This window comes from Chlamydotis macqueenii, chromosome 3, assembly GCF_036417535.1.
Source record: "Chlamydotis macqueenii isolate bChlMac1 chromosome 3, bChlMac1.mat, whole genome shotgun sequence".
Classification (NCBI taxonomy): Eukaryota; Metazoa; Chordata; class Aves; order Otidiformes; family Otididae; genus Chlamydotis; species Chlamydotis macqueenii.
Genome location: NC_141558.1, coordinates 26,242,339 through 26,257,787, shown reverse-complemented (window position 1 = coordinate 26,257,787; position 15,449 = coordinate 26,242,339). Strand labels below are relative to the sequence as shown.

Genomic DNA, 15,449 nt, shown 5'->3' with positions numbered 1-15,449 from the left:
ATTAGTTATGAGTACTGTCAGGTGCCAAGTCCCAAGACCTATATTCTTCTCTCTATTTCTATACTCAGTTTTAACGTTTCACAGTTAAACTGACAACTAATAAAAACTTCATATACTAAGTTGTTAACAAGAGATATTGTAATGTGTATTCTGAGTAGGGATTTATTTTTTCACTTGCCATAAAAATGTTACCTTCCTGTTTTTATGGAAAAGGAAAGGTACATCGTGTCACAAACACAAAGGCTACTCCTGCATTGCCTTCCCTTCCTGGTGCTACTCCAGAGCATTAGTAATACTAGGGATATAAAGCCGATGAGCTATGTATTGAGGTAATCTGAGACACGTATTGTCCCTTTCTATTGATACAGGAAAAAGCTCCAGGTTAGATGACAATTTTAATCCATGTTAGCAGGCATGGCTGAGCATTAGTGATGGAGAGGCCAAAAAAACCAAGGAGAGAGATGAAAGAGGTGGCATCTTAACGAAGAGTAAGTTTCCTCATACTCCCACCAAAAAGTGGCAGCTGAAATCCTTCCTGATATTTAAAACCTGTCCCTGGATAGTCTGTGTGAGTCAGAGCCACTGGTGGCTCCCAGACTCCAATGTCTCTTGATCACTGTGAACAAGAAGACCTACGTGGGCAGGAGATCCTTTACTTGTGCTCTGAACAGCAGCAGAAAAATTGCTTCAGCATCAAGCTAGTTTTCAAAGAGCAAAATGGCTTCCAGGTGCAGATACTTTTGCCTGCCTGTTAAATTCTAGGCACCGTGACATTTCCATAGACAGCAGCTTTGTGATACTGGGAGAGCACTGAGCACACAGACCCCTCAGAGCACCAAAGGTTAACCCCAGAAGGGGGGTAGAACAGTATCATTTTGCAAACCATTGAATTGCTTTGACATGGTTGGATTTGTTTCACTTGCTTATAATGTTCTGTTCAAACTAGGATCACTGTTTGGTTGATAAAGATCTAGGAGAGTAGTTTTGAGCTTTCTCATCACTGAATAAACTTAATGTGACAGCCCAGATCCTGGAAAGACCTTGCAAGCAGAACAGGAATAGAAAGCCACTGGAAAAACTAAGAGCTACAGCAGTGCAAACCATCTTGAGGATGAATGAAACAAAAAACTCCAGAGTTGACTTGCTATGTTTTTTACAGTATCATTCATTTTACAGCTAAAATCCACTCTTCTAAAATCTTGATGTTTGTGAAATCAATAAGTACCAATGTTACTGAAATCCGGAATAAAACTCCTTAACAGCAATGAGAAGTTAAGAAGCAGGCACTCTTTTATTGCAGCGCTGGGCGCACGGGGGATCACTCCACCCAGCGTGTGCACCTGTTCGATCAACAGCGCACATTAAATACACACCTGTTATACATATTCACTAGATTTCCAAGAAATATTATACATAAACATTAACTTTCTGACAAATCATAATATTTCCCCACCCACTTGCGCATGCTCAGTCTTTTGAGTCGAGGTTCTTTTGTGGTCTTGGGGGTCGTCAGAGCACCCCCTCCTCGAATTCGCTGGTCGAACTCCTCCTTGAAATCTCCATATATGATCTTGAGCACAAGGTCATGTTGTCCTTGAGTTTTCTGGCTCCAAAATGATGACTCAGGGCCTATTTTTACAGGTGGTGTCTGGGACCTACCATTGTTCTACCTCTCCTCCTAACTACCCCAGACATGCTAGACTAACTTCTAACAAACAAGATATTATAATATCTCTAAAATTCCCATTCCCTCTAAGGACAAATAGATTTCATATAAAAAATTTAACCTAGGTGACTACAGTTCTACAGTTAGCAAGAATCACCTCATATTGATATTTAATTTTCAAAGTTTATGTCATGTAACACCAAGAGGTTGGGAAGTAGCTGTGTAGATGACTCAGTACATTTTTATCTCATGTACTGGTTTAGCTCACTAAACCTAGAAAAGTTACCTCTCTTCTCAGAGCACTCAGCTATTCTAAAATTGCTTACATTACAATTTGCTATAAATATCAAGTAATAATTTTTTTTTTTGTATCTAAATTCGGTTTATTATATGGCACTAGAGGCCACAGAAGAGCTTGCTGTGCAGCAGTATGATACTAACATTGCAATAATAGCTCTTTCAGTAGTGGTGCAACATAAATTGTGATCCAAGTTTAGTTTAAGAGACATTATTTCACTAGCAAGGGCATCTGTTGTATATCACTGCCATGAAAAGTTCTTGAAGAAAAAGCTATTACTTCTTTGCTGATGACATTAGAAGTCAAGTTCTTAATTTTCTAGAAAGAATGAAGAGCAGTCTATTAAAGACACTGGAAGGGTCACTGGAAATTCTTTGTTCACTGGAATTTCATGGTAGCTTTTTGTCCCCTCCTATTTAACATGCCAGGGTTGTTTCTTTCATAGATAATTTTATGACTGATGTCATAAAATTTGCATCTGGCCTTTGGATTAATTAAAACTAAAAGGAGTAGAAAGTAGTTAATTTCTTCTTATATTGATAGTTGCAATATTTGTATTTTAATTAACAAATAACCAAAACAGTCCTCAAGCCTCAATATTTGCAGTAATGCTGATGGGAGGGGATGCGTGCCAGTAGGCTTTCTCTTCAGGCAGAAGAAGTTACAGGAACATTAGGAGTGAAAGGGGCTCTGGATGTCTTGTCTGCACTAACGTTCATGCTGGACTGCAGATGTGTCAGTGAAGGCAAACAACAAAATGTCCTTTCCATCTTCATCCATTGGGCAATGGAAATTGACTTTTGGGAATGGTGGCACATGCCTGTTCCCAGATGAAACAGCAAGTGGAAGGCAAGCAGCTCAGAAATTAGTCTAGTCTTGATTTTATTGAGAAGGAATTACATTTTCTTATTTAATTTCATTTAGTTAAACAAATTATTAAAATTAATTGTGGTTGTGGGAACAGGAATATGCTGTTTCACTGCAAGTAATTTTTGTATTACTCTAAATGCATCGTCTTTGTGGGACCTAAGAAATTAATTTCCTGGAAGAGATAATAACACATAGATACAATTTATCTGAATTGGGATAGGAAATAATTATTCTGGAACAGGTTATGAAATCTAGTTACATTTCTTTGGATTTTTCTGTCCAGTATGGCCATGAGCTGTCTGAGGCAATTCTATGTGGAAGAGTACATAATATTTCTAAAGGAATTTGTAACCAGAATATGTATTGTAAAGAGATTAATACTATAAATGTAACTCCATCTTTTTCAGGCATTGTTGAATCAACCATTATTAATATAACAAAATAGCAGTGAGATGTAAATAGCAGCAGAGGGAACCTCCTGCTTTGTGAGACACCAAGGTTTTCAGTAGTCCTTGACAGAACTTGCTATTAGTATTAAGGAGTATTTGTACCAGGTGAGATCAGAGACTGTTGTGGTGGCTGCAGTGTGTTCAAATCAGGAAGCCCTAATAAGCATAATAGAAAGAAAGGTAACTTACAGAGAAGACATTTTTATTTCTCTGGAAAGACTCAATATGCAACAATGGAAAGAACAGATACCTAAAGCAGGGTAGCAGGGTACAGTATAATACAATTAGAATAGAAAACTACGGCTATCCCAAAGTAGCTAGAATCAGCTTCTCAATATCACACTCATTTTGTCCACGTAGAATCCTAAAATAACCATTTTCTCCCCAAGATTTTCCCCAGGAATTTGCAGCAATCTAAAGAAAAACAAAGACAAAAAAAAATTACCAATTTTAATCTTAAAGTAGTATTTAAAAATGCAAGGTGTAAAATGCAAGATTACTTTTTGCGTTAGTTTCCTTTTTAAGAAACAGTTTCTCAGATTTGGTGCACTGAGAATAAGAATGCGTCTTTTTCAGATTTCTAATTATTTGCTCCCTTTTGTTTTGATCAAGATTTCAATTCCAAACTCAGGGTTAATAGAAATGGAACACTATGTCTAGAAGGATGAAGGAGATGGGATGAAACAGGCTTTGAAATTGAGGTAGATGATGCTATAGTTCAAGGGTCAGCATGATAAAAGTTGCTAGAAAGGAGATAGAGTTGTTCAGGAGACTTTAAGGTGAAGGAAAAAAATAGATGCAGAGATAGCGAATGAAAGGAAAGTGGTTGTTTTTAGATAATCTGTGTTGTAGAGATTGTTTCTTCTGCCTCAAAACACAGTGTCAAAGATTCACTTACCCAGAACTTCTGTTTCTGTCCTTTTTTGTCAGCTAATGCTCCCCACCTATTACAAAAGATCATGCTAGTGAGATATTTGGTGCATATGTTCACGGTTTGTAGCTTTAAACAAGCAACCAGAAAAGAAAAGCTTCTCTTAGTTAGTTGTCCTAATATCACTATCACAAAAAGCATGACTGATACATGTCTCCATGTTTAAATAACAAACTCTGATGATGATGAAAATGAAGATAAGTATCTTGCTAGCCACAAATCAAATTGCCATTAGGGGCTACAAAAACTTACCGCAAGTGTAGTTTTAGTTTGTCATTGCAAAAACCTGTTTTCATTGACAGAATCTCTCTTCTGGAGATCTTGTCAGCTGAACTGAACTGAACTGTGTAGGAGTACTGAAATTTATGTGAACACATTTTTTCAATTCAGCTGAAGATCCCTAGGAACATTTTTCCAATATCTTTACAAAAATAGCTGGTGAGTTGGGACTGAAAATGTTTCACACTTTTCTCAGCTCAAATTAAACTGCTGACAACCTGATCTGTTTTACTGCGCAGTGCGGGGGATGACCTGTAAACTTACTTGATGTTTCTTTAACATCTTCGAGGACATGCTAAATGTTGTGGCAACATCCATTAAACCACACAAGAGACCGTCTGCACCTGCCAGGTGACAGGACTTTCATAATTGTGTAGTTGTAGCTGAACTGCACAGTGCTCTGAGTTGTTAAGCTTCGCTTTGTATATACACGGGGCAGAAGTTCCAAGGCCATCGTCTGGATGTAGTTCAATGAACAAAATCTGCACTGCATACCTTAGGTAGCTAGGTATATATGATATGTCTACTGATTGCTTAAAGAGCTCTGTCTTGATTTGCATTTATACAATGAATACTTGTCTAGTTGCTGTTCACAGGTCATGATGCTTGAGTGCGTATAAAACGGACAAATAAATAGAAAATCAAAGATGTGAACTTTTAAAGGTTTTTCCACAGTATAGAGTTAATCCTAGAATATACAGAATGCCATTGATGGGGTGTTTATCAGTGTATATCCTATCAATGTCACGTGTTTAAGCTGTATTTGCAATGCTCCATTCACTTTGAAAGACAAGCAGCAAAAATACAATGATAAATCCCACACTGTGAATGGGGAAATTAGATTTTTTGTGTCATGTTTGTAAAAAAATTTGAACAGCCACAGTGGCATCAGCTTTTCTTGGTTAACAGTGGACCCAAATGTATGTGGAATACTTGCACTTCCAGCCAAAGCAAAAAAAAGCAAGACAAATTGGTGACTAGCAGAGAGGTGAAGTGTGGATTACAGCCACAAGCAGAAATTGTAGCTACTGCTCATTAAATACAAGGAATCACAGAAACAATGTTGGTCGTAACGACCATTGCATGCAATTGTTTTTTAAAAAGGCATCATGATGCTTTTTCTTTGAATTGCTGTGTGAAAGTTCAGGGATTATTAATAATCTTTGCCATTTCTTTGCCAAATGTATTTCAGATACAGTCTGTCATGATAATAAATTTTAAAAGAAGAAGATATAGTAGAGATATAGTAGGCCATCTGATTTCATATCAGATTCATATCAGGTTCAGATTTGCTTCTTTCCTCATGACAATTTTACTAAAAAAAATTATATCAGCTGCAGTGTGAAAGTCCTCTTAAAGATAGAGGAATATTACCTTGAATTTATATTCATGTATTCCTGCATTCAGTACTACACATTATCTTTCCTACTTGTTTGAGCAGGGTGATGATCAGGTCCTGCAGACTCACATTTCTGCAGCTAAATATCTTTCCAACATTTGTTATTTTCTAAAAAAAACAAAGTCAACTTCTAGTTTCATACACTGATAGGAATTTATTGATTCTCAGAAATGTTTCTAAATGGAAGAAAACTAAGAAATCAAAATGGAAAAAGGTTCTTTTTTAACCTTGACTGTAACATATCCATGAATTTAATTTCCTAGGTTTTGTTCCATCGTAGTCAGATACATACAGAGGTACTGGACATATGCATTTTATCTTACAATTTACAAAGAAGAGCTGCTTACTCAGTAATCCATGCCCACGGTCACTTGTCCAAACACTCCAAATTAAAGTACGTTAAATAAAAGTATACAAGAGTGCTGCCAGCAGGTCAAGAAAAGTGACTAATCTCCTTTCTTCAGGACCTGCCATTCTGCATCTGGACCACTGTGCCAAATTTTGGGATTCTGCATACAGGAAAGACATTAACAGACTGGAACAAGACCAGCAAGAGGCCATTGAGGTGTATGAGATCCGGAGAACGTGATGTGCAAGGAGTGGCTGAGGGAGTTGGATTTGTTCAGCTCTCAGGAGAGGTGGCTCACAGGAGATCTGTTTGTTGTCTTCTGCTTTAGAAAGGGTGGATATAGAAGATAGAGCAGACTCTCCTGATACATGCACAGTCAATGGTAAGCAGATGACAATCACAGTTTTTAGCAAGGGAAATTGCAATTGAACATAAGGAAAAAAAGTATTTTACAATAAGAGTGTTTAGGCACTAGATAACTGAGGTTCTGGAATATCTGTCTTCAAAGATATATAAAGCTCAACCTGAGGAGCCCCAAGAACCTTAAGGTGGCTCTGCTTCAAGCTCGGGGATGAAATTAGATTACCTTCAGAGATCCCTTCTAATCTGAAGTATTCAATGACCTAAGTAACTTGATCTCAGACAACCCTGCCAATTTAGGGTGCAGAAAGTTAGGCCAAACAACTTGCAATCTCAATTAGTCTATAGCTCTACGAATTATTAAATTTGTATTCAATCTATAGCTTTTCTGTAAGAGTTAAATAACTAAGTATACTAATAGATTGTGATGGAGCAAGTGATTTTGCCAATGTTTTTTTTTAATAACTTCAGTCTAAAGAGCAGATAATAAGCTTGATTTACTGTTTACTGATCAAAACCAGTCCTGGAGTTAGTGCATGAATCAAGAACAGGACATAGCAGGAAAGGTGGAACTGAGTGTCATCTCCATAGATGCTGAACTTCACTGGCAGCAACCATGGCATGACATCCTAGGCCTGTTTATCAAACTTTTCCTAAAACTTGGCATAGTTTGTTCAGGCTTTTTGCAAAGACTGACTGTGATTCACCAATTCTCATTTCTCCCAGGCTAATACACTTCTTTCAGTCTGAAAAAAAATACTCAGCTGTAACGGAAAGAGCTATTGTTTTGTGAACCACACTCCGTATATATTGTTCAATTATGAAGTGTTTGTAGCCACACGCCAGTTTTATTTGATATCTTGCCTCTGGGAATGAATGCCAGCTCCATCAAGAGCATTTCTGGAGATTTCTTGGCTCATTCGTACTAATATACCTTCTAAAGAGGAAACAATTATTTCAAAAAAACTCCTAAGTGGAAAGTGTTTTAAGTAGAAAATGCAGTAGTATATTTAGGAAAGGAGGATGTATTTTCTAAAATAGATTCCTCATTTTTTTTTAAATACATTTCTCAGAGTAGGTATTGCATTTGATCTTTGCATTTTCTCTTTTTCCCTTTTCCTACCTGTAAATGTGTACTTCAGTAGTTTTTATTATTTCAACCTTACTGACAGAATAAATTCATCTGTATTGTATCCCTTAATTGCTCCTATCAAACATGTTATGCCATGCAAACACAACTTCCACTGTAAGCTTAATTTAAATATAGATTCCTCAGAGAAAACAAATTCCTAAATATCCTTTCTGTTGCTAAGCCAGGCATCTGAGGGTGAATTTTCTGAGTTATAAAGAAATATATTATATAACTGAATAATATTAAATTAAGCTTGAATTTTAACTGCTGTTTTATTTGCTGCTGTAAGTAGTACTCCTTGAAATATGAAAAAAAAAGATTGACTGAGAGGAATTTGTTAATATTATCAGATAATATTTAGTAATTTGAAAACTCTTAGCCACCCACTAGGCTGAATGGAAATTGGAGGATATCTTATTTTAACAATTCAGAAAATGGTCTTGTTTTGATGGAGTTTACATTCCATATGTTTTCCTACATAGATGAGACTCTATACAAACGTATTTTCCTGAATCTGGTAATCTTTGAGATTTCACTTCTTTATTTATTTCATGTTTTAAAATAGCCATTAGTTGCAAAAGTTTATTCATTAATAAATTAAAAAGGAGTCCTCATGGAAAATATTATCAGAATAAAAAGTAACCTGATGTATTATTGATAGCAACCCATACCACCCACTTCTGCCCCAGAAAAGTGAAAGACCTGTACAGATTATGAAAGATTCTGTCCATCTTAATCCATCAGCAGTAAAATCAAATAATTTAGAGAAGTAAGTAAAATTATCATAATAAGCAACATGGAAATTACAGTTTGGATATGTATCAGTTTTTCACAATCTAGCACACATTTGTGTAGCATAGATGCTACAGTTTGATTGAACAAAATCAAACCAGGTATGTATTGTGCTAAAAAGACTGTTAAACTTGTGGCTTGGAGCAAGAGCTGGTTTAGCGACCAACAGGTTGTAAGGGAAAATTACACTTTAGTTCATTTTTCCTGTAAACCAGCTGTGCCTTGGAATCCTAATCATGGAACAGAACCCCTTTGTGCTGAGCACTGTAAGTGAAAATGATCTAGCAGAACAGCAAATCCTATTGCCATTATCTATTTTCACAAAGTAATCTTTAAAGAAAATAAGTGGGAATCTATTCATGAATCTGAAAGGTATCAATATTTTGACTATAAATTAAAATCAATACAAATTAATGAATAATTGTCACTACTTCATAAAAAAACGGTAATATTTTCAAAGATGTTAGCTGATATAATTTCTTTATTACAGAAAATATTGTATATTCTCCTACATTTCTTTTTTTTGTCTGACAGCTCTTCTTCCAAGATCCTGTAGTTCATGTAGCCATATAGTCACTACCAATTTTTCCTAAAGTAGACCTACCCAAACTACATTTTCCTAGCTAATGACATCTTGATCTTGTTGAAGATAATCAGAGATTTCCAGTGTCTCCAAGGAAGCCAAGGCCTTGGAAGCTAATAGGTGTGCTAATAGTGAGCAGCAAATTAGACTGCTTTAGGCATGTTAACAACATTAGAAAGAAAATCTAAGAAGCTAGGATTAAAAGTAGGTAAGATCATACATGTTTTGAGTAAAGAATTGTACAGTGTATGACTGCAGCGCTATACTAAATCTGCTACATCATTGCTAGGAATAAAAAGAGCAACAGTCACAGGTACTTGTGTGACAAGTTGAGAAAATAAGTGACAATATCTAGGCATTAACAACCTAGATGTGTGTAGGGCTAAACGCCAAGCAGAAAGACAAAATTAAGTGTCATATATTAGCCTATAGATAGAAGAGGGTGAAGAAGTCCAGGAAGGAAAACATCAAGAAAAAAAGCAAACCAACGATGAAGTAATTTAACTCTTGGGAATTTAACATTTGGAAATTAGTTCCCAAGTGGAAACGACAGAGACTTAAAAGTGAGTTGACACATTCTTGGACAACATCCATTAGAGAACAATATTACATTTTCTGGAAGACGACCGAAATAATATAATAGCACTTTTTTTTTGTCTCTTGCTTTTGTGATTATTCTAGCTTGATATTTAATCCAAATGAATGACATTTCAAAAGCAAACAGATTCTGGACCTCATTACTCACAGAGACAGGGAATCTATTAGGGTTGTTTTCACAAATCTTTAGACCACTAATGTCCCCACCTTTGGCATTTTTAGGAAAAGCTTTCCACCTTACCCCCTCAAAAATTTCCATTTTTATTAAGAAGAAAAAGAAGAGATTTTAAGGAACCATTACGGAGAAGGTCTGCCTATCAATTACCAAAAGTTACTTTAAAAAGGAAGTTTTCTTCTGTCTGACAAAAATATTCTGTAAGAAATACACCACTTAGCTTTTCCAAATGAAACCATCATGATCTTCAATCAAAAATAACCTTGAATAAAAAGAAGTAATTTCATCAAACTGCATTCAGTCCCCTTCAGGAGAAAAAGCAAGCAAGGTGTGTGTTTCCACTTACTCAAAGGAAATCAGCTCCAACAGACTCTGTAAAGAGAATTCTGGCACTCTTTCAGATACAAGGATGAGTACTTGTGTGCTTCTGTAAAAGGATTTTCATAATTTTGTGTCTAGTTTTATATTGCAGATGCAACTTAGCTATTCTTTCATTAATAACTTTCCCTTGATATCCCCTCGGTAGGAGCAGACCCTGAATGCACAACACTTCCTGACAGTTAAAAAACTAGAATATAGAGATGGTTTCATTGTTCTTCCACAGAATGGAAATTGGTTTTGTTTGAACATTTCCTAGTTTCTTTTTCAAGAAACTGTATCACTACAATGAAAGTGTACTTCATAAGAGAAGTACAAAGAAAATTTTCAGACAAAAGCGTTGTAGCTGATAATTAAGTATCATTGAGTAAAACAGTAAAAGAGCTAGAAATACAACCTAACAGAACAAAAAGAGTTAGCAATGGCTTCAAAACTGAGATATTTTGTAGGAGAAGAGAAACTAGATCCTAGCATGCTTACATTCACCTTTGTAGGTAGGACGTTTTTAACAGCAAATACAGCAAGACACCTGAAGAGTCTGCTAAATCATATTAGGACTGACTTCTTAATACTGAAGATGTCAAATAAAAAGAAATAAGGTCTTAATTGTAAAGAAGAATGACAAACTCAAGCTATTAATTTCTGCAGATCTATCAGTTAGTGAAAGTCAACACTTGGCATTAACCAAGGAGTTAAACTGTTTACTGAACTCTTCTCACATACTGGCAATTCCCATCTACCAATCAAAAATACTCAAACAGCAAAATACAATTTTAATTCAGTCCTGTGTTTTTTTAAATCACTTTAACTCACTGTTGCAGTTTCCAAGTTATACGGTTTATAGGTTGAATGTTGGCTTCACTGACATCACTGGCAAAACTTCCAGATTTACAGGACCAAAGCTAAGATTTGTCTCTAATTTGTTTGTTTGTTTATTTGTTTGTTTGTTTGTTTGCAATGGCTCCTCACTGTCTTTCAAGAGCGGGGGAGCTTTGAAGGCAGATTGTGTCAGACCCTATCTTCACATAGAGAAGCAATAAATTTGGTAAAAAACAGAATACAGAGGATGTATAAAAGAAATGTGTGTATTCTTTTCTAAGGTTATGGACTTTACTCATATTTTGCTTTGTCAGTTTTTTCCTAAGTTTCTTGGTTTTTCATATATTTTCATTTCTGTCAACTTCTGCATTCTCTAGGATCTTCAGGTCAAATAAGACAACTAGAAAACCCCACATAACCTCCAATACAACCACAACATAAATGTAGAATAGAATATTTTATTTGCAAGTAACCTAAAATGATCATCAATTTCAACTACTTGAGCACTTCAGAGCTGACCAAAAGCTAAAGCAAGTTATTAGGGGCATTGTCCAAATGCCTCTTAAACACTGACAGGCTTGGGACATTGACTACCTCTCTAGGAAGCCTTTTTCACCGTTTTACCATCTTCTTGGTTAATAAATACTTCCTAATGTCCAGTCTAAACCTCCCTTGGTGCAGCTTTGAACCATTCCCATGCATCCTTCTAGATACCAGTGAGAAAAGATCAGCACCTCCCTCTCCACTTCCCCTCCTCAGGAAGCTGTGGAGAGCAATGAGGTCGCAACGAGGTCACACCTCAGCCTCCTTTTCTCCAAACCAGACAAGCCCAAAGTCTTTAGCCATTCCTCGTAGGACATTCCTTCCAGCCCTTTCACCAGCTTTGTTGCCCTCCTCTGGACACATCCAAGGATCTCCACATCCTTAAATTCACCCTTAAACTGTAAGGCTCAGAACTGCACACAGTACTCCAAGTGAGGCCACACCAACGTTGAATACAGTGGGATAATCACCTCTTTTGACCAGCTGGTTATGTTGTGTCTGATGCACCCCAGGATGTGGTTTGCCCTCTCTGCCGCCAGCACACATAAATCATGGGATTTACACAGTTGTATATCTAATGAGATATTTCTGCCCCTTTCCATCTCTGAAAAAAAATGCTGGTGATCAAACAAGACTTGATGAAGTCCAAATTCATCCAATTCAGCTTTAAGGAACTGAGGCACTTCCATTAGGAAGAGAAACACTCTCTACTATCAAGAGAGACGAATACCCCCTGAGGATAATTCATCCCATCTAAATGCTGACTGCAATCAGTGCTAACAAATTGGACTCATTTGTCTTTCTAATACTATGTTTTCTACAAAGGCATTGCAAATTTGCTGTCACCACACTGGCCAAACACATTGTTAATCTCTTCGGCCAAAATACTGTCTTCCCATAGACTATATACAGACAGCAACAGGATACAAAGTATCTTGCTCTTGCTCCCTCTCATCCTGGCCTTGTTTATTTTAATACCAAAGTCCTGCTTTCATAAAAGGCTCACAGTATGTCCTTCTCCAAACAAAAAGAGAGTGGGGCAGAAATACACATGGTCTAAAACTGTTCATCTCACTTTCTTCCCTGGACTTGGTCCTATAACTGTCACAATGTTACCAGACAAAAAAGGTATAACTGTTGTGGGTTATGTCCTATTCTTATTGCTGTAACACAAAATACCTATCAAAGACTAGGATTTTCACCTACTCAATTAGACAAAAGTTTAGTTCTTAATCTTTTATTAATAATAAGAAGGTTAGAGTCACTGACTTATGTTCTCCACAAGACAAACTTATTTCTTAGAAAATGGTTGCTGCAATTTGAAACTACAGATTTGGCCTGGAGTTTTCAGCATGAAAGATGAGTCAAATTATCAGTAAGTCAATAGTTAAATCATGCCCACAAGTCTACTGTAATGAATTATATGGGAGACAGTCTAACGGATTTAATGGCATGAATAATCAGACACTGTGTAACTTTTTTTGCATGATCTTCTACTGTATTTCTCTTTACTGTGAAATATTTTTGGATGCTGCTGTTTGATTTTTAAACTATAATATCTGATGTTGATTTTCTGACAATAATAAGGTAGATTTTTTTTCACTCATGGAAGAAAAAGGGAACTCAACACAAAGTTTTTTTAGTCAGGAAGAAAATAATTTGGATCATGAATTTTGGTGGTCTAAGATGTTGCTTGTTTGTTGTTATTCTGAGTCTAAGCTTGAGTGAGGACAACTGAAGAGGAAAATAAAGAGAAAAGCAATGTCTTCAAATAAAAAACCTGAGGTATTACTAACAGTAGTTACTGGAATCTTTTTTAAGCCTTTGGACTTTGCACAGATGAGTTATTTAATTGTGTAGTATATCTTAGAGTGCTGTTGCTCTGTCTCTCTCCCCTCAACACTAAAAGACAAGTTTTTGCTTCACATGTCAATTTTATCTTCCTTAGTATGGCTTTTTGTGTTTAAAAACATTCAACAAATACTTTCTCAGGGCATAGGTCTTTCAATGCCATGTAATCTGTTGCACTATTTAATTTAAAGCTTCCAGTGAATCATTGACAAAAACAGAGGGGAAATTTGTTTCCAGTTAATGGACATCTCTCAGTGTCCTCTTACGGAAGTTTTTTGTCATTCTGAGCACCTTCCAAACATCTGAAAATCTATCTTGTTTGTGAAAATGTACCTAAGGCTTTTAATAAAATTATTCTTCTCCTCTCCAAGCCTTAAGGTGACAGTCCATAGATTTGATTGTAGCCAAAAACTTGGGGTTTTGGGGCCTTTCTGAATTTTTCTGTGCCAGGGGATCAGCAGATACAGCTTTCTGAGTTAAGGTATGGATCAGATACTGTAGCTTGGCACGGATACTGAAGTGATGCAGAGGAAAGAGTCTGAGAGAATATTCATCTGAACAGGCTGCAAACATTAATGATGGATAATTTATGTCACTGTGCCTGACTTCAAAAAGAGATATATTTGAACTAGAACCATAGCTATTTAAGCCAATGTACTTCCTCTCTGCTGAATGGGCTTTGGCATCTTTACATCATCAACAAATCTGCTTCATGTATTCTTTCCCTATGGACACTGCATTTCTCTTCTGTCATCTTTTCCTAGGTGGAACTAAGAAAGCCAGAGTAGAAGGAAAAGAAGATTGAAAAAAAAAAAAAGATGCCTCAATTTTAGAGAGAATCTCCTATAGAATAGACTTGACACATTTGTTCTGCAGCTTTAGCATAAATGTATGAATCTGAGAAATAAATCTGCTACCAAGTCCATCTTCGATGTGAATTCAGTCTATTCACTTTTTCTGCTGTCGTAGTTCAGCCCTGATCAGGACCAGACTACGCAGCCTGTCTCTCGCTCCCCCCACCCTCCGAGAGAATAGGAGGAGATGATATAAGAAAAAACAGCTCAAGGTTTGAGATAAGGACGGGGAGAAATTGTACATTGTTCATTTTGTATATTTTGTATATATTAATATCCTTATATCCTGTTAGCTTTGTAGTTTTTAGTATTTTTAGTAAACTGTTTTTATCTCAACCCATGAGTTTTCCTTCCTTCCCAATTTCTCTCCCCTGTCCCACTAGGTAGGGGGAGGGTGAATAAGAAACTGTGTGGTGATCCAGACTAAACCACCACAGTCTTTTTGGCGCCCAACGTGGGGCTCGAACCCACCCCCCTGGGATTAAGAGTCCCATGCTCTACCGACTGAGCTAGCCGGGCTTAACATTATCTCTACTACCTTCCCCTCCCGAGCGGCACGGGGGGGAAAAGGGAATGGGGGTCGCGGTCAGTTCATCACGCGTTGTTTTACGCCGCTGTATCATCGTCAGGGGAAGAACTCCTCGCATTCCTCCTCCGCTTCAGCGTGGGGTCCCTCCCACGGGCCACAGTCCTTCGTGAAACTGCTCCGGCGTCGGTCATCTCTTCCACAGGGTGCAGTCCCTCTAGAACAGCTGTCCCAGCGGGCCCTCCACGGGCCACAGCCTCCTTCAGGCCTCCACCTGCTCTGGCGTGGGGTCCTCCACGGGCTGCAGGTGGATCTCTGCCCCTCCGTGGACCTCCATGGGCTGCAGGGGGACAACCCGCTCCACCATGGTCTTCACCACGAGTTGCAGAGGAATCTTGGCCAGGAGCCATATTACTCCTCCCCCTCCTTCTTCACTGACCTTGGCGTCTGCAGCCGTTCCTCACAACAGGCTGGCAGACGCCTCTCAGGATCCTTTTTACATCTTATTCACTTCTCATCTCCTCTCCACTTCTTGCAGCCGGGCCGGGCCGAGTTGGGCCCAGTCGGCTGCCCGGCGGGAGGCCAGAGGGTGAGGCCT

The 15,449-nt window shown here is 37.6% G+C and overlaps 1 protein-coding gene and 1 non-coding gene across 2 annotated transcripts in view; both read right to left on the bottom strand.

Moving 5' to 3' along the window:
- Positions 1–2,966: 2,966 nt before the first annotated feature.
- Positions 2,967–15,449, bottom strand: part of TINAG (tubulointerstitial nephritis antigen) — a 46,575-nt gene continuing 34,092 nt past the window's right edge. The window contains exons 10-11 of the mRNA XM_086744379.1: positions 4,182–4,227; positions 2,967–3,697 (exon numbers count right to left, since the gene is read on the bottom strand). Coding sequence (XP_086600505.1) covers positions 3,587–3,697; positions 4,182–4,227 — 157 coding nt within the window. The 3' untranslated portion in view covers positions 2,967–3,586. The remainder of the gene's footprint in view (positions 3,698–4,181; positions 4,228–15,449) is intronic.
- Positions 14,772–14,844, bottom strand: TRNAK-CUU (transfer RNA lysine (anticodon CUU)). The gene has a single exon. It is a non-coding gene; the product is annotated as a tRNA-Lys (tRNA).